At 27.4% G+C, this 18,442-nt stretch overlaps 2 protein-coding genes and 1 long non-coding RNA gene across 7 annotated transcripts; 1 reads left to right on the plus strand and 2 right to left on the minus strand.

Annotated features, from left to right (window-relative positions):
* Window positions 1-669: 669 nt before the first annotated feature.
* LOC101495667 (cysteine-rich receptor-like protein kinase 10) lies at window positions 670-7,172 on the minus strand. 3 transcript variants are annotated; one of them, XM_004499728.4, is made up of 8 exons: window positions 6,733-7,172; window positions 5,341-5,744; window positions 4,034-4,159; window positions 3,255-3,412; window positions 2,718-2,928; window positions 1,678-1,915; window positions 1,433-1,583; window positions 670-1,138 (listed from the first exon to the last, which is right to left on the minus strand). In XM_004499728.4, exons 1-8 carry the CDS (start codon window positions 7,110-7,112, stop codon window positions 830-832), a joined length of 1,977 nt encoding a protein of 658 aa, XP_004499785.1. In that variant the 5' UTR covers window positions 7,113-7,172; the 3' UTR covers window positions 670-829. The 3 variants fall into 3 exon arrangements, with proteins under 3 accessions (XP_004499785.1, XP_027190152.1, XP_073224240.1); XM_027334351.2 differs by lacking the exons at window positions 2,718-2,928; window positions 5,341-5,744; window positions 6,733-7,172; XM_073368139.1 differs by lacking the exons at window positions 2,718-2,928; window positions 3,255-3,412; window positions 4,034-4,159; window positions 5,341-5,744; window positions 6,733-7,172 and having other exon boundaries at window positions 1,685-1,826.
* Window positions 7,173-11,864: 4,692 nt separating this feature from the next.
* Window positions 11,865-13,167, plus strand: LOC101495992 (boron transporter 1-like). Its single transcript, XM_004499729.4, has 4 exons — window positions 11,865-12,343; window positions 12,484-12,566; window positions 12,648-12,836; window positions 12,926-13,167. Exons 1-4 carry the CDS (start codon window positions 12,240-12,242, stop codon window positions 12,985-12,987), a joined length of 438 nt encoding a protein of 145 aa, XP_004499786.1. The 5' UTR covers window positions 11,865-12,239; the 3' UTR covers window positions 12,988-13,167.
* Window positions 13,168-13,663: 496 nt separating this feature from the next.
* LOC105852083 (uncharacterized) lies at window positions 13,664-18,003 on the minus strand. Of its 3 annotated transcripts, none has more exons than XR_003473022.2 (4): window positions 17,678-18,003; window positions 16,004-16,073; window positions 14,415-14,934; window positions 13,664-14,299 (listed from the first exon to the last, which is right to left on the minus strand). It is a non-coding gene; the product is annotated as an uncharacterized lncRNA (long non-coding RNA). The 3 variants fall into 3 exon arrangements; XR_001143872.3 differs by having other exon boundaries at window positions 14,415-14,999; XR_012163279.1 differs by lacking the exon at window positions 16,004-16,073 and having other exon boundaries at window positions 14,415-14,999.
* Window positions 18,004-18,442: the final 439 nt, after the last annotated feature.

An 18,442-nucleotide genomic window follows, 5' to 3' on the forward strand; every position in this document is an offset into this window, starting at 1 on the left:
GGCGATATCATTTATATAATTTCTTTAAATTCCTAATACAAATAATACATTCACGTTTCCAGTGCATCAATAATTGTTGGATTGAAATAAGACGTATAAATTTTAAGTTAGGTATTTTTTTTTTTTAAATTTAAATATATTATAAAATTTAAATCGTTTGATTTTAATTTAATAAGGTTTAATTGCAGTTTTGGTCCCTCTATTTTAATTAAATTGCGAAAGTAGTCATCCCATTTTGTTTCTCCTCAGTTTTGGTCTCTCAAACAGAATTTTAGTCCAAAGCTGTACTACACCATTTATGATCATATATTTCAGGTACAATTGTTGTAAATGAGATATTGAGACATGTTGTGACTTAAATAAATGCAAAAAAAAAAAAAAAATCATCAAGTTTTTGATTAAAATTCTATTTGAGGGACAAAAACTGGAGAGAAACAAAATGGGGGGACTACTTTCGCGATTCAGTTAAAATAGGAGACTAAAATTGCAATTAAGCCATTTAATAATTATCAATATACTAAATGGGTGAAATTTTTCTAACGAGTATCTTAAAAATATTGTTTAAAGATTCTAAATAAGACAATTATTTATTGAAATAATTAAGTATTTCAATTTTCAATGTATTGAAACCATTCTCTAAAGTTACTCGCAATAGTTAGTGATCTCCACTATACATAAAAATCAATCAATTGAAATTTTGAGTTCACAATTTACCAAAGTCTTTATGTGAGTTGGCATATAACAATTGTAGAGAATTTCAATTGTAGAGACTTAAAAAAATTATCAATTGTAGAGAATTTAGGTACAATTTTTTTTACCATATTATACACTACCTAGGTAAAATATTTGACATTGTTATTTCATTACCAGAAATGTCTTTGGAAGCCTTTGATGTTGATTCATCTTCTCTAACTCTTCTTCCAACTGAAAATGCAGGATGATTAGGATTAGGAAGTGTCATTGTGTCACTTGCCAACATGACAACAACATTTGACATGTTTGGTCTATCAATTGCATCTTCTTGTACACACAACAAACCAATGTGGATGCACTTCATAACTTCATTGGCTATGTATGTTTTTTCCAGTATTGGATCTAAGAGTTCCAAACATTTTCCTTCACACCAAAGTCTCCAACTCTACATGCATACAAAGCATATTTAGTACATTTACTTCAAACAATTGCAATTTTTTTTAATTATAATTTATTTGGATTTAATATAATTTTATCCCTACAAAATTAGTAAAATATGATTTTCGTCTAATACAAAATTTATTTTTTTTTAATTCTTACTTGAGACTTAAATCGTACAATGAGACTAAAAATGAAAGTTTTTTCCATAGGAATCAAAATCATAATTTATTCGATTTTATAGAGATAATTTTTTTTAACTATATGAATTCTTAATTGATATAAAAGAGATAAAACTCACATATATAAGAAGAGTTTGACCATGATCTGCAAGATAGAATCCACTATTCCTTTTTCCACAAATTATTTCTAATAAAAGAACTCCAAAGCTAAAAACATCAGATTTTACTGAATATAATCCTTCCATGGCATATTCTGGAGACATATATCCACTGTACAAAATCAACGGGCATCGGTTAATATAATAAATTTTTGCAAGTTATTACATATTGAATTGAAAAAATTGCCAATAACAATAACACTTACTATGTACCCATTATTCTTGCGGTATTTTCTTCACTTTGACCTTTTTCAAATGCTCTTGCTAATCCAAAATCTGATATTTTTGGATTCATCTCTTGATCTAAAAGAACATTACTAGCTTTTAAGTCTCTATGAATTACTCTAAGTCTAGAGTCTTCATGAAGGTACAAGAGTCCTTTTGCAATTCCATTAACAATGCTAAATCTTAACTTCCAATCTAGATGATTTCTTTTTTCCTCATCTAACATTCAAGTCACAAAGAAAATGTTATTTGACACACAAAAATATGGAGCAAAGAATAAATAACAAACTTGTGCATGAAAGTTGTCTTATTGGGGCAAGTTTTTATAGAGGAACTCAAATAATCACTCTCTTTTTTCTCCTTTCATAAGTATATTGTCAAGCAATCTCATTTAATCCATTGACATTTCTTTCAAAAGGTAAAGATAGAATTATTACTTATAAAAAAAACAATTATGGCAATGAAGTTATTCTTCTCTAATATACTTTTTATTGCTAATCTTTACAGATTTTATAAGTTAAAATATATTTTTAATCTCAGTAAATATATGATTTTTTATTTTTAGTGTCCCTAAAAATATATTTTGATAAAGTTTTGGGTTAAAACTCGGGACAAGACGTTCAACTTAAAAGACATTTTTCAACTGAGTTAAAGATCAAAAACATTTTTTGTTTTTGTTTATAATTTTTATAAATATACCATATATAATTTTTTGTTTTTAGTGTTTTGTTTTAGTCCTATGAAATTTGTTCATTTTGAAATTGGTTCATGTAATATATAAAATATTTTATTTTAGTGTCTATAAATAAAGACTAAAATAAATATTATAGGAGTTAAGATAAAATATTTTACATATTATATTATATGATCAACTCTAATATGAATAAATTGTATATGGACTAAAACAAAATAAAAATTTTAAAAGCAAAAAAAATTATATGTTTTATTAACAATATGTTGGAATATAAAAAGTAAATTAAAATGGAAGAGGTATAAGGCATTAAGTATAGTTAAAACATACTAAATAGGTGAAAGGAAAGGCTAGAGTTGGACATGTATTCATATACAAGTAGCTTTTCATTTTCTTCAATGCAGCAACCCAAAAGTCTCACAAGATTTCTATGTTGTAATTTAGCAATAAAAATTACTTCATTCTTGAACTCCTCTAAACCTTGACAAGATGTTTTAGAGAGTCTTTTGATTGCAACTTCTGTTCCATCTACTAAATTACCCTAAAATAAATATTGAAAAAAAAAGGTAATTTAAGGTTTATTTAATAAATAATTGCAATAGAGAAGATTAAAGGTAAATTAAGAAAAATGCATTTTCAAAAACAATAAAAATAATATTTTGACATTTAAAAAATTTATAAAAATGGCATGTCAAAAAAATTAAAAGTACTATCCAGATTTGTTTTCAAAAATTGTAAGAGAAATATTATATTTATAATTTTGTTTATTAGTTGGAGTGAAAATAAAAATAAGAAACATAAGACGTAAATGGACCAATTAGAGTAAAAACATAGATACTTGTATATTCATATCCAATTAAAACAAACCTTGTAAACAGGGCCAAATCCACCTTCTCCTAGTTGACATAGCTCTGAAAAGTTATTAGTGCTTTGTCTAATCCAAATTAAAGGGATTGTAGGTAGGTCTCCATGGAGTGAATCCTCTCCTTGAATAAGGTCATCAAGAGACTCTAATGGCAATCCATCTATATTAAGAAGACTTTTGTTAGTTTTGAATTTGTCATATTACCATGAATGAAACACTAGATATATTTTCATCTTTCAAATAAAATATAATCAAAAAAAGTTAATTTTAAAAATTAATTTATCTAATTTAAAATTTAGAATAGATACATCAATTTTTTAAATATTCTTTTGTTTAGATACACCAAAAAGACACGTATATTTTTTTATTATGATATAAAATAAACATTATTCATAAAACACCTAAGTACTTATTAAGTGATATTACATATTTCTTCTTAAGTGAGATTACATATTCTTTTTTAAAGACATTACATATATTTTTTTTTAGAGAATTTCTTCGGTACATAAGTTAATTCCACATATAACGGTATACCGTAAAAATATTCAATTTATAAATATTCAATATATGTAAAGAAATGATGTTTCTTTTTATGAAATAATTTTTCTAAAATACAAAAGTAACCAAATAACTCTTTAATTCATAAAAATAATTATTAACTTATTGATTTATAGAATTAATATATTAAAATTCTTTAAATGTAATTAATGTAGAAACCCACATTTTTCTATGATAAAATAAGCTCAAGGAATTCAATAGGTATATTAATTGTGTTAATTACCTTTATTTGATTGATACCTCCTCCATATGAAGTAGATACAACAACTAATGAGAGCAAGTGCCACCAACACAATGACTATAGTGATGATGATCAATGTAATTGATTTACTTGAACCTCCTTGATCAGCTACAAGTGCAACAATAGCCAAGATGATTAGATGAACATGTCACTTTTCTTAGAAATCTCATTTCATATATATACAACAAAAATAAACTTAAGCACAGAGTTCACATGTATCTAAAAGACCTGTTGTTATAATGAAGTTTGTGTACATCCTAAAAAATAAATTGAAAATAATTTTTTATTTAGTCACACATACAAATAGAATGATTTTCAACTCAAACTAATTTCGATAGGATAAAATATCTATATTTTTTCCTTGTAAATCGAAGTAATCCAACTCAGTAACGAACGAGTTGATTTAGGTTAAGTCATCGGGTTTGTGAGATATAAATTTTTAAAATATTTTTAAAAAAAAGTATATAATCATATGAGTTTCTCTTTCATGAAAAAGTCAACACTTAAAAAATCACAAATTTTTTTAACAAATTAAATTTAAAACTTAAATTTAATTGAAACATTTTTACATCAATACATAAAATTTTTAATTTATATTAACAAAAGTTTTAAAAAATCACAAATTTTTTTAAAGGGTTTGGTTTGCAAGTTCACAAGTAGAAAAAAAAAATTTGTTACTTACCAAACCACTTCAAAGGTTGAGGTAAAATATAGATTGAACCCACAATCCAAAGGGTTTACATAAAATATAAATTGAGTTGAATTGGATTAGATAACAACTTGAATGAGTCATCTAACTTGTAGACACCTCTAATTTTAATATCTTAAAAATTGAAAATATTTAACTGATACAAGGGTGTAGGATGGAACAGAAATAATCGGATTGATTTAAATATGTAATTTTTATTTAGTTTTATAAAAAACAATGCTTTTTATCCTCTTACAATTATGCATTTTTTGTTTTTGGTAGGTATTTTATTTTTAATCTATGCAAAATTTATTTATATTGAAGTTTATTTGTAATATATAAAAATATTTTATTTTAGTACTCCCAGATAAGGTTAAAATGATTTACAATGACATTGACCAAAAATAAAATATGGCAAATATACAGACAAAATATCAAAGATTAAAAAGTAAATAATTGTATATTTATCAAAACAAAACAAAAAATTATTTTTACACAAACTAAAATCAGAAAGTTCTATGTTTACAAAAATTAAAATCATATTTAAAAATTACCAAAAAAAAAACAATATTTATTTAAATGAATGCTCTATTATATGTACCTGGATTAGGCAAAGGAGCTGATGTTTGAGAAATAAGTTGAAAGAACATATAATCATCATATTTTATCAAACAACTTGGGGCAAGAACCTGCCAACCAATCTTTGTCCCACAACATTTAGGAACTTTGTCTAACATATCCTCCAAACATTGGCTACATTGATTGTCACTGAGGTCCCTACTACATTGCACCAATCCATACCTTTTTTGAGAAGAAGGACTATTACTCAAATTGAACTCTCCCATTGCATACAAATTATGGGTCACCAATGTAGCTTCTCTTATTAAACTTTGCATATTATCCTCAGCTTTCTCAAGTTCTTGTGGCTTAGTTATGTTTTTTGACCCCAAAATTTGCCATGATGGTGTTATTGTTAGGTTCCCAAAGAAATCATGATTGGAATACCTAAGCAAAAATCCATAAATATTAAGTTGTGAGAGCCACATTTATATAAATATATAACAACTGGGAAAAATTTGCATTAGCAACATAAATTATGAAAATGAAATTGATCTTCAATTTTGGTGTGGCTAGCACTTAGTGACAATTATAAACGAATTTTTAGCAGCGGTGTATGTTGTGTGAATATATATATATATATATATATATATATATATATATATATATATATATATTAAAAAAGTATGTATTTTTCTTAACTTGTTAATAAGAGTATAAGCGACATTTGAAGTGAATTATTGTGATGAGACAATATTAAAGACGGTGCATTTCTAAAAATATGTAAAATATTATTGTTGACCTTTTCATTATTTATGAAAAACACATGTAAATTATTCACTATGTGAATCTCTTATTTTCTTGTTAACAAATTAAAATAAGCACATATTTAAAAAAATAAAAAATAGAAAATATTTTTACAAAATAAAAAAACTTTTATAAGTCTTATTTACTTCGTAAAAATAGTGTTTTATTTTTTAAAATATATTTATTTTATCTTGATCATACACTTTTGAAACTAATCATTTTTATAAAGAGAAATTGAAATATTAAATAATATGCATTTCCAATAACAATAAAAATAGTTTTTTTTGTTGTTGATATTTTCATAATTTTTAAAAATATGGACAATTAATCACTTCAGAAGTCTCTTACCAATTTACTAACAAGTAAAACCACAAGTTTTAAAAAATAAAAACAAAAAATATTTTCACAAAATAAACGAGACTTTAATTTTTTTTATCTTTAAATTTTAGTTTATGTAAATAAATATCAATTCAGCGGTAAATATTTGTCGTATAATCACAAAAGACGAAGTTTAAATCTCATTGGTTATTACAACACTTTAATTGATAATAATTCTCCTAAAATAAAATTGTCTATAATTAAATATTTCTAGTAGTATAATTTATATAATTAATATTCATCTTTATACCTTAGAATGCAAAAGTTGTACCAAATCACAGCTGAGGCTCTATTAGGACAGTGCTGAAGAATATCTGAGGCTGCAGTTGAAACACAAAATTGACAAAATGATCCTGTGACATCACCTCTACAATCATAGAGACCATAGACACCATCAACTGTGTTTCCTCCTATGTTTGTATGGTTATATCCTTTGCTTGTGAGAGCATCAGAAGATAACCATGAGAGGACTTTATTAAGGTTGGATTTGTATGTTTTTGTAAGGGATTGTTCTTTTGAGTTGTGACAATCATCACCTACATAGTTTGGTGATTGTGTGTTTGATTTTGTGAAAAGGGTCATGAAGGTGAGAAATTTAAGGATAGAAATGAGGATGAGTTTTTTTGCCATTGTTTATTTGGGGATGAAATTAATTATTTTGTCATAGCAATGTATTGTAGGTACATGAACTTTACAACAAGAATTGAGGCTATTTATTGATATGTGTCCTATAGTCAATTGCCTATTAATTATGCTAACTCAAAAGAAAGCAACACTTTGAAATATTATGATTATTCTTGATATATTTTTTTTAACATAATAGAATATGGGAAAGGCTAATATATGCCTTGATGCATGTTAACGATTCTAACGTAGATATTTGTATTTTCAACTCTTTAGAAGTTTAAATATTATGTTTTTTTAAAAAAAAATTTACTTTTGATATCCTTAATATATTTTCTTATATGACACATATTAGCGTGACCTATAAAATATATGAGTATAACATTGACTTCTCAAAATATTTTTCCAATATTGTGGACATAGACTTTTATTATTTTTAATAAAACATAAATTTTATAATAATAAAAAATGTAAAATAAATATAATATTTTATTAAAATTTAATAAAAATAGAGAAGTCAACCCACTAGACCAACAACATATTAAACAACCTCATGGCATGGAATATAAATGACTTGAAGTGGTTAAATATACTTAATTTCTTTATTTTTTTTTAGAAATTTAGCTCATTGGATTGGAAAAAAATAATCATGCTTGTAGTTCATTTTAGTTTAAATGTATATCACGTTTCATATAAAATATTCAATATATATGAGGTATGGTTTGGTTGAAAATTTGAATTTATCTTAGATGATATTTATGTGTTTTACGTAGTGTAGGGATGTCTTGTATACTCCCTAGGTTATTTTACTAAAATAAAAGTAATTCCAAATATAATAAGAAAATTATATACAATCTTTTTTGCCAATGTTTTAAAAATTGCCCTCGTTGGTATGTTAAAGTAAATTATATAAAGGTGACAAACTTGATTGTTTTTATCTCAATTGATTGTTACAAATTATCCAATTATATAAAAAAAAATAAAACAACGAAGTCTGTCACATTTTATATAGTTTACTTTAACATAACAAAGAAAATGACCTCTAATATGAGAATATTTTTTTTTAAAAAAATATGGGTGTTTTTAAAATCTTCATCAATAAAATTATGTTTATTATTTAATTACTAGTATTATTTTGTGAAGTAAAATAATATTTACACCAAAAATAATTGTTTAGATCATTTATCGGTCATTTGGTTGACGCGAAAGGATTTGACTAGCAGTTGCATCACAATTAGTTGACGTATAATCAAATGATGAAATATTAACTCATAACTGTTACAGAATCAGTTGTCAACTGACAAATAAATGTGACTATCAAGTCTAACTGCGCTTTGGAGGTTGTTATTAGTATTATTATCATATGATGCAATCAATTGACTATTGATGCAATACGTCTATAAATATCTATTGTAAAGATTATATTTCACACACACAATTAATGAAATAAGTCTTTACTTATCTTTATCGCCCTTTATTTATTTTTTATGCAATCTTATATAGTAGTCCAACCTTCAACATTAGACACTCTTTTGAGTAGTTTAAGAACTCACAATTGAGAAACATATTTTATTTTCTCTCTATAATCGTCTGGTAAAAAAGGGATTATTATCATAACTGCAAAAAACAATATACATATCATTTTCTCAATTGAGTTGAAGATGTATTAACCAAACAAATGATTAATCAACTATGTACATAGATAATGGTCTAAGCACCAAATTTCGCACGATGACAAGTGGGACCATGAATCTGAAAACACTATTCACAATTAGGGTGCAATAATAAGAGTAGTCATATGTCCCATAATAAGAGTAGTCATATGTTCAGATTATAACCTTTTATTCAGGTGAACTTTATTCAGCATTCACATTTTCAAGTGTTCATATGAATAGGTGTTCTACTAATTGCAAGGAAGCGTACTTTTTTGTTCGTAAGAAAAGCCATAAAAGGGATATTGCTTTTGTATATTTTTTTTAATAGATATATGCATTAATACAAGAGTTTAGTTATCATCTATTGATAGTGTAAAAAAGTTTTAAACTATTAGTATATCACAATGATTTATGGACATGACTTTATAAGTAGTTATAATAAAAGTCAAATATTTTTGATGATTTAACATTTGTGATTGACTAACAATATAAAACTCTTTACCTTAATAATATATATGAATTAAATTCTTAATCAATATTTTTAAAGATATTAATCTAATTAATTTAAATACAATACTTCATCCGTCTTATAATGAGTGACCTATTTATTTTTAAAAATTATTCCAAAATAAACTACTTTTTTAATTAACAGTATACTATTAATTTTTTAATTCTACTAATTATATGCTCTATGCACTACTTTTAATTCAGGATTTTCTGTTTTAAATTAATGGTAACCATAAATACACTAATATTTAATAATAATGATGTTTTTATAAGTATTATTTTTTTATAAATTCATGTGAAATAGTCAACTAAAACACAATGAGACGAGTAAAGTATTTGGAAAAAAAATGAAAATTATACGTGAAAGCATTATTTCCTTGCCTATACGGCAAATACCTGAGCCACTCAAAATTGTACGCTAAACCCCGAAATAAAAAAATTGTACACTAAACTCCATTTTCCAACCAAATGACTCATATATCCTTTTTCTCAAACTCCAAATCCATTTTTTTAACGAGATTCCACCAAGTATCTTTATCATAGTATTTTTTAGAAATTACTTTTTATATTAAATAATTATTTTTTTGGATTTTTATCTATTTGTTATAATTTGTTTTATAAAAATCAAAATCATGGTTGTTTAAAAAAAATAAAAAATGGGGGTGGGGTTGGAAAGTGTGGGGGTGGAGTTAGCAACATGAAAACAATAAATTTGGGTTGGGCTTTATATGGTTACCACAAACCTCAAATCCACCCACCAACATCGAAAATTTCGAATGTTTGTGTTTTGAAAGTTTTAATTTCAAAATTTTTAGATTCATCGAAAGTTTTGATTTTTTTTTATTTTTATAAAATTACATTTCGGAGGTTTTTTTTTTAATAAAAGTTTCGAATAAATTAAATAAAATTCACTTTTAATTATTTTGAAAGTTTGAACTTTCGAATATTAAATTCTTTTTAGTAACTTTCGAAAGTGGAGATGAAAAAAGAGAGTGATAATTTTTTTTTGATAATTTTATATAACATAAAAAGGATAGAATGGTCATTAAAAAAATTGGAGGAGATATACGGTAGATTTCTTCATATGAATTTCACCGAAAGCTTTCGATTGATATCGCCGCAACAACCTCCACGTGGCAGTCATCTTTCGTGTTTTGAAGTTTCAAGTCCCCAGCAATAGCATAAACATAACCTTCAGAATTCGGTTTCACGCAAGATGCTGTATCCGCGTACACTGGATCCTCAATCCAATCTCGTGAGAGTTTCAACTAGCCGTAAAGCCAAACCGCCTCAAAAATGCTTAGAATCTCAGCAGCGTGCGCGAAGAAACTCGCCACAACGGCGTCGTTTGAAACGCCACTTCCTGCGGTTAGGGTTCTTCAACGATTCTACCACGAAAGGGTGGTTGACCACTACGATAATCCCCGGAATGTTGGATCCTTCGATAAAAATGATCCCACAGTAGGTACTGGTCTTGTCGGTGCACCGGCGTGTGGCGATGTTATGAAGCTTCAGATTAGGGTTGATGAGAAAACCGGAAAAATCGTCGATGCTCGATTTAAAACATTCGGTTGTGGATCGGCCATTGCTTCCTCCTCCGTCGGTATGTTGTTTTTTATGTGTGTTAGGGTTTCTTCATTTTGTGGTGTTTGAATTATCAATTCTTTTTATTTTTTTTATCAAATTAATGATTGGGATTTTCGTTAATTAATTATGTATCTAATTAATTATGTTTCTAGTTCATTATCAATTTGATGAATTATCAATTCTTTCATTAATTAATTATGTTTCTAATTCATAGTTTTTTTCCTTTTGCAGCTACTGAATGGGTTAAGGGAAAGCAAATGGAGGAGGTTTTAACCATTAAGAACACGTGAGTAGCATTTGAATTCATAGTTATGGTCTGTCTGTTGTAATTTTTTGAAGTGACACATAATTAATGTCCTGCAGTGAGATTGCAAAGCATCTTTCACTCCCACCTGTTAAGCTTCACTGCAGCATGCTTGCTGAGGATGCTATAAAAGCAGCTGTTAAAGATTATGAAGCTAAACGAGCATCGGCTATGGCAGGCACAGCAACAACCACTGGCGACAAATCTGCCACTGCATGATTTCGTCCATTGCAAGAATGATGATGAAAAATAAAAGTACCCTTTTGCTTTTTTAATTAATGTCTGAACCCTCAAAAGTGTTCTAAACGAATCCCAAACAATGGTCTTATTCATGGAATCTCGTTAATCTTGTATTATACCTATTTCAACTGTATGAACAATATTCTAAGAGATTCTAAACTATAGAAAAATGCAGGTTATGATTATGGGTTGTTGTTAATTTTGCTGGATTTCCCTCCTTAGCTAGACATTCAAAATTGATATTTGATGAATTTCAATTTCAATTTTTAGTATGTAAAATTTAACATGTAAAATTATTGGGATGCTGCTAAGTTTTGTTCTATTTTGGTTTACCTTTGTTTCTTGGAGCGAGTTTTGTTTGTATGGAGGATTATCTAGAGAGAATAGAAGGGTAGTTTTGGATCTTGGATTTGTTATGGCTGAGAAATAGTTTTGACTTTCAGCTTTGAGGAGAGTTTCTAAATTCTACACTTTTTGTTAAGTGTTTTTGACTATCTTTGAGTTTCAATTGAATATGTAAATCAAAAGTGCTTTTTATTCAATTAACTTGTTCATTTGTCATTCATTACAGTATATTCAAAAGTTCTTAATAAATTCTTTGAAATGTAAATTATCATTTTTTGGATTCGTTTATTCATTTTCTTCATTATGAGCTATCAACAAAGGAACTACACTTTCTCCAAGCTTTTCTGTTTAAGATAGCATGTAAAGTTCTGGTCTCGCTGCCCAGGCGGAGTTATATCGATATTTTCACCTATGCAACTTTAATCGCTATTTTACCTCTAGAGCTCTCTTGAAAACTTAAGATCAATATTAATTCCTTAGTATTCCAAATCTTTCATGGAAGAAACATTTGTTCCCTTCCGTGGGATTAAGAATGACTTTAAAGCAAGAATTATGTGCTACAGACAAGATTGGACCAGCGGATTCCGAGCCAGTGCAAGGTCTGTGATAAAATTATAAAATACTAAAATAAACTATGAACTTGTTTGTTCTGATGTTACAATTATAATCTTGAAGTTTGCCTATAGTGTTTAACCAAGAAGAAAGTTTGTTAATGATTTAATTTGGGTGTTGTTTATAGGATCCTTGCACCAACTTTATACATATTTTTTGCTTCAGCAATTCCTGTTATTTCTTTTGGGGAGCAACTGGAGAGAAACACCGGTACACGAGTACTTTTCTTGCAAGTTGAGTCTCTTGGTATTGTTGTCACTGTTTGCTAACAAGTTATATAATGTTATACAGATGGAACTCTCACTGCTGTGCAGACTCTTGCATCGACAGCACTATGTGGTATTGTACACTCAATTATTGGAGGCCAACCTCTCCTCATACTGGGTGTAGCTGAGCCAACGGTTCTAATGTATACATGTACAACTTTGCTAAGGATCGAAAGGATTTGGGACACGGACTATTCCTACCTTGGACTGGATGGTATCTTTAGAACTCCTTAAATGGTTCACTTTTTATAGGGAATAGGCTGAAGTAATTTTCTCAATTTTTTGTTATAAATAATCTTTTAGGGTGTGTGTTTGGACTGCCCTGTTGCTCTTCTTGCTCGCTGTTCTCGGTGCGTGCTCCATAATCAACAGATTAACACGCCTTACCGGTGAACTATTTGGTCTGCTAATTGCAATGCTCTTTATGCAGCAGGCTATTAATGTTAGTATGCATCAACAATGTAACATTGGTAATCTGTAACTTCTGTTAACAGTTACCTAAAATGTGAAACTATAATGTTTAATAAGAAGGTTAATAATCTGCATTTTAAAGGGACTCGTGGAAGAGTTTAGTGTACCAAAGAGCCAGACAGAAGGTATCAATCAGAATGCACTCCAATCCTCTTGGCTGTTTGGCAATGGAATGTTTGTGTTAGTTTTGTCATTTGGCCTTCTTTTTACTGGACTAGGAAGCCGTAAGGCTAGATCTTGGTGTTACGGGACAGGTACTGGCTATGCTTCTGAATTATAACAAAAAAAAATTGTAGTGAATTTTGATTCTCATTACAGGATGGACTGCAAGTTTAAGGTGACTTTAGTTAAATCAATTTCATATTTTCATGTCCTAAGGTGCTAGTTCTGTATTAATTAATAACTAGTAAAACATGATATTTTTTTAATGAAAATAAAGGAAGAACTGTATAGATTCCATACGGGAAAAGAACCAACCACACTGATCCGTGGATAAATAAGGAATACATAAACAAAAACAGCAATTGGACTGGAGAACGCAATTGCATTATAAGAGCGCAATTGAACATAGAGCAAGTTCAAATTCAGTAACATAAAATCTATTAATCTGAAAGCAGTTGAAATTGTGTAACATAAAATCTATTAACACCCTGAAGAGCAACAAATTAAAGTCACAGACCACCTAATAATTGACACTAACGGATAAAATCTTGTTGTGCTTCAAGACACCAAAGCAACAACAAAGAATGCTAAACAATAGTGCATACTAGAACAATAACAGCAGTTAACAAGTTAAAATAGACCAATTCAATTTTCTAAATTTGATATGACGTGGTATACTGACTAATAATGACGTTCAATATGATTCACCGTTTGGTTTCTCATATGTTCCATGATAGGGTGCTGTGTCAATTTTTCCATAACCTTTGTCACCCTATGTTTGTTCGTGAGAATTTATTATCAACCAATAGTTCTTCAATTGATTATTCTTTCGTTCTTGTCTGTATCCTACTGTTACATTTGGATCAGAATATACGCCATTCTACGATTATAGTAAAATTAAATTAAGTCATGTTCAGATGATTCATCTCATCTATCCATAGCATTTGTGCAGGGCCATTCCTAATTGCGAGTTGTAGTTGTTTGTGCATCACTTTGTCTTTCTCACTGAACGATACATCCTTAGATACGGTTAAATATATCAGCCTAGAAAAACAAAATAAGAATAAAGTGTATAAAAACAAAGGTTAAAAAATGGAGAAAAACAAAATAAAAATAATGTGTATAATAATAAAGGTTATAATACGAGAAAAAAGTGTACCTTGTGCTCAAGAGTAGCGAGCTTAAATGTTCCTTCTCTAACACACATCTAACCCAATCCACTGTGGTAAACAGAGAGCATCCTTGTTTTCTTTTTTAGTTTTGATAAGGTTATTATAAATATCTTGAGGAGATAAGATAATCTGACGTCCACCATTTTCTTTGTGGTGTAATGTCTCTAATACACCACGCAAAAGCAAAACAACAACCTAGAGAAATAAGAAGAGACACAGTTGAAATACACGTCCGAAATCATACAAGCGCACTCGACCAAGAGTCTTCCAGGGCGCTGTGTCAATTTTTTCATAACCTTTGTTACCCTATTTTTGTCCGTGACAATTTCTTATCAACCAATAGTTCTTCAATTGATTATTCTTTCGTTCTTGTCCGTATCCTACTATTACAACACTGTCTCTTAGTTGCTTAGCGGGAGTACAAAAACGGTTGCATCTTTAGGACCAGAATATACGCCATTCCTAATTGCCAGTTGTAGTTGTTTGTGCAGCACTTTGTCTTTCTCACTAAAAAAGAGTAAGATTTATGAATCGGCTGGCGGTTATCCTTAGATACGGCTAAATATATCGGTCTAGAAAAACAAAATAAGAATAAAGTGTATAAAAACAAAGGTTAAAAAATCGAGAAAAATAAAATAAAAATAATGTGTATAATAATAAAGGTTATAATACGAGACAAAAGTGTACTTGCGCTCAAAAGTAGCGGGTTGTTCCTTTGTATAATGTCTCTAATACACCACAAATGGCAAAAGCAAAACAACAACATAAAGAAATAAGAACAGACACAGTTGAATCTTGTAACTCAAATTCCTTAAACCATATCATAATTTATTTATATATCTAACAATAGAAAATGAATATTAATCACCTAAACACTATTTTTTATCTAAAAAAACATTTTTCACTTATCTAAAACAATTTTAAACAAAGAATAATTTATCAATTTCATGTTATTTTAAACAAAACATCGCAAACTTATCTTCTCAATTTCCACAGTATGATTCTAGTCATGTTTATTAGTTCATCAATATTATTAATTAAAGCAAGGGCAACTGAAACATTCTTCTGAACTATACAAGAATTATTTTATAAAAATAATGACACCAATTTTCAATCATACATAAGAATAAGATAAACATTAAAACAATAATTAAATAGCAAGATCAAACTAACTTAGAAACAATATTAATGAGAAGTCGAAATGAAAAAACAAAGCAAGAACCATAAATCAGACCATAAACATGTGACAACGATAAACGTTAATATCGACTTTCTCAAATAAGAAATCTTAACTTAACATTTTTAATCTTAATTAATAAAAAGATTATTAATAGAAAGTAAAAAATTAATATTTTTCATAAAATAAAAAAAACAAACAAGTTACAATAATGCTCCTCCATTAAATTTGTAAAATAAATAGTAGGATGTTGTGTCCAAATAAAAAATATGTAAATCACTATTATACATTATCTATTTTTTTCGGATATAATACATTATCTATTTTTTTCGGATATACATATATATATATATATAATTTTAAATTAGAGAAATTTAAAATAAATAAAAAACAACTTACTTCCTCTCATTTGATTTCTAATCGGATTTAGGTGGTTGGTCTCTCTCCAATCATACTTATTAAGATCTTCCTATATTCATAATGTAAAATAAAAAATAAAATTAATATTAAATAATAATAGTAGAAAATCAAAATTACATAATACTCATGTCATTAATTTTCAACATATTAGTAGTATTTTTTCGGCTAAGCACTAAAAAAAAGTTAGACATGTCATCAATTGTAAGTTGGTCTACGTGATTATTGTATCATATGATAATTTTTCAAAATGATTTTGTATATTTGTTTAATGCTTATTACAAAAGAAAAAAATTAACTCCCACGTTTAGAGTGCAAAGACATTATGGAATAACCAAAACATCCCAACTAAGTTAACATCTAATAAAATGTACAAACCAACAAACAAATTTTCCTAAAAATCATGATAAGTACTTAGATCTGCTTGTAACGTCTAAAAGGCTAGAAAACTTAAATATTTATTGTAATATTGTTACCGTTGGTATACATTCCTCTTTATTCCTTTTAATATATTTTAGTTATAAAAAACAAAATTAAAATGTTCAAGTGCTCACGCTAAAATCAACATGGGTCTGCCCCATAAGTGACACCCATCTATCTATTATTAATATATATATATATATATATATATATATTATATATTATATACCTCTTGTTATATATATATATAACAAATAAAAAACTAAGTGTTATAGTTTTGACATTTTATTTCAAATATGGATCTAAATATTGAGTAGTTGAAATACTATATATTTTTCAACTGTTGCTACATATAAAAACGAGTAAATAGTTATTACAAACTAAATTAATTACCAAAAATTATATTTGAAACTAAACTAATTAATTAAAGGTACATTTAAAAATAAGAATAATTAATAAAAAAATATTTATGTTTATTTAAGTAATTTTAATATATTTAATATTATAACAATACTTTACATTTTTTTTAAATTGAAATATAGTAGATGCCCAACCGTATTTGTCATATAATTTGTTTATTATTGGGTTAAACACTGAGACACAACCTTGAAAATCAGTTGTGTCTACTTATCCTCTTAGATAGATCCATCTTTGGACTCTATACAAAATGATATTGGAAAATGCTATACGCCATAGATACATTTTTTATTAAAAATTGAATAATGGTATAAAAATAAAATAAGCAGTTAATACATCTATAACATGTGAATTTTTTTTAATAATTGAGACTAAAAAAGTTTCAAAGAATTTCGTATTCAACAAGTTTGAAAAACAAACCCAGGTAACTTTTTTTTTTTCATTTCGTTGATACAACTTTGTTTTTTATATATCTCATTTTTTATTAGTTCAATATTTAAATGATATAAGGCAGAATTAGTTTATAATAATATTATATAAAATATTTAATAAGTATTAACATTTCGTGAAAATATATAATTTTATAAATAAACAATGCATGATTCTATTTTAGAAGAAAAAAGTTATAAGAAAAATATAGGTGTTTAGTTAATGCATGTTTTTGATATATTTTTAATCTTATTGTTTATAATAGCAAATGCATGTTATCTAGATCAGATTAGTTAGTATATTAAGTTGGCATATAAATGTGCATTTAGATTTGAATCATATACATCCATAATAATAAACTTAAACAAAAATATGAGAAAAAAGATGTACCTTAACAACGATTTACGTATGGAGTCATTTGAATAAGATTATTGTAAATATCTTGCAGAAATAAATCCGAATTAGATTGATATATATTTATCCACCACCTTTGTATGTAATGTCTCAAAATACGGTACACTCTTTTCTTTTTAATGGCGGGCAAGTTGAAAAATACATGAAAGGTGAGGTGAAAAGGAGAGAATGTGTTTGTGTTTATATAGAAAAATACATGAAAGGTGAGGTGAAAAGGAGAGAATGTGTTTGTGTTTATGGTTTTGTTTCTATGGATGTTGGAATAACAAGAGATGTTGTATGTGAGATTTTAAGGGAGTTAATTTTCATGAGTGGAAGTGTGGTAGAAAAAAATGAAATTACAAAGATTTAATGATAAAGAGATTTAATCTGAACCATTGAATATAATTTATCAATGGTTGTGAATGTTGTTGTATTCATGATCCTTATGACTTAGTTTGAACCAATCAAATTATTCTATTAAAGATTTAATCTTGTCCTTTGAATATAATTCATCGATGGTTGTGGATTCATGATCCTTGTGAATTGGTTTGGACCAATATATTTATTCTATTAAAGATTTAATCTTGTTCTTTCAATATAATTCATCAATGGTTGTGGATTCATGATCTTTATGACTTAATTTGGACCAATCAAACTATTCTATTAAAGATTTAATCTTGTCCTTTCAATATAATTTATCAATGGTTGTGGATTCATGATCCTTGTGATTTGATTTGAACCAATCAAATTATTCTATTA

This window comes from Cicer arietinum, chromosome 5, assembly GCF_000331145.2.
Source record: "Cicer arietinum cultivar CDC Frontier isolate Library 1 chromosome 5, Cicar.CDCFrontier_v2.0, whole genome shotgun sequence".
In the NCBI taxonomy this organism is placed as follows: domain Eukaryota; kingdom Viridiplantae; phylum Streptophyta; class Magnoliopsida; order Fabales; family Fabaceae; genus Cicer; species Cicer arietinum.

Bases quoted from the DNA above. Each gene is read 5' to 3' on its own strand.
- LOC101495667 (XM_004499728.4), bottom strand. From the start codon at position 7,112: ATGGCAAAAAAACTCATCCTCATTTCTATCCTTAAATTTCTCACCTTC. The intron at 5,745-6,732 runs GTATAAAGATGA...ATTTTTGCTTAG, and splicing joins TACAACTTTTGCATTCTAAG to GTATTCCAATCATGATTTCT. The intron at 3,413-4,033 runs GTAATTAACACA...TTCTTAATATAG, and splicing joins GAGGTATCAATCAAATAAAG to ATGGATTGCCATTAGAGTCT.
- LOC101495992 (XM_004499729.4), top strand. From the start codon at position 12,240: ATGGAAGAAACATTTGTTCCCTTCCGTGGGATTAAGAATGACTTTAAA. The intron at 12,344-12,483 runs GTCTGTGATAAA...TGTTGTTTATAG, and splicing joins GGATTCCGAGCCAGTGCAAG to GATCCTTGCACCAACTTTAT. The intron at 12,837-12,925 runs GTATCTTTAGAA...ATAATCTTTTAG, and splicing joins TTCCTACCTTGGACTGGATG to GGTGTGTGTTTGGACTGCCC.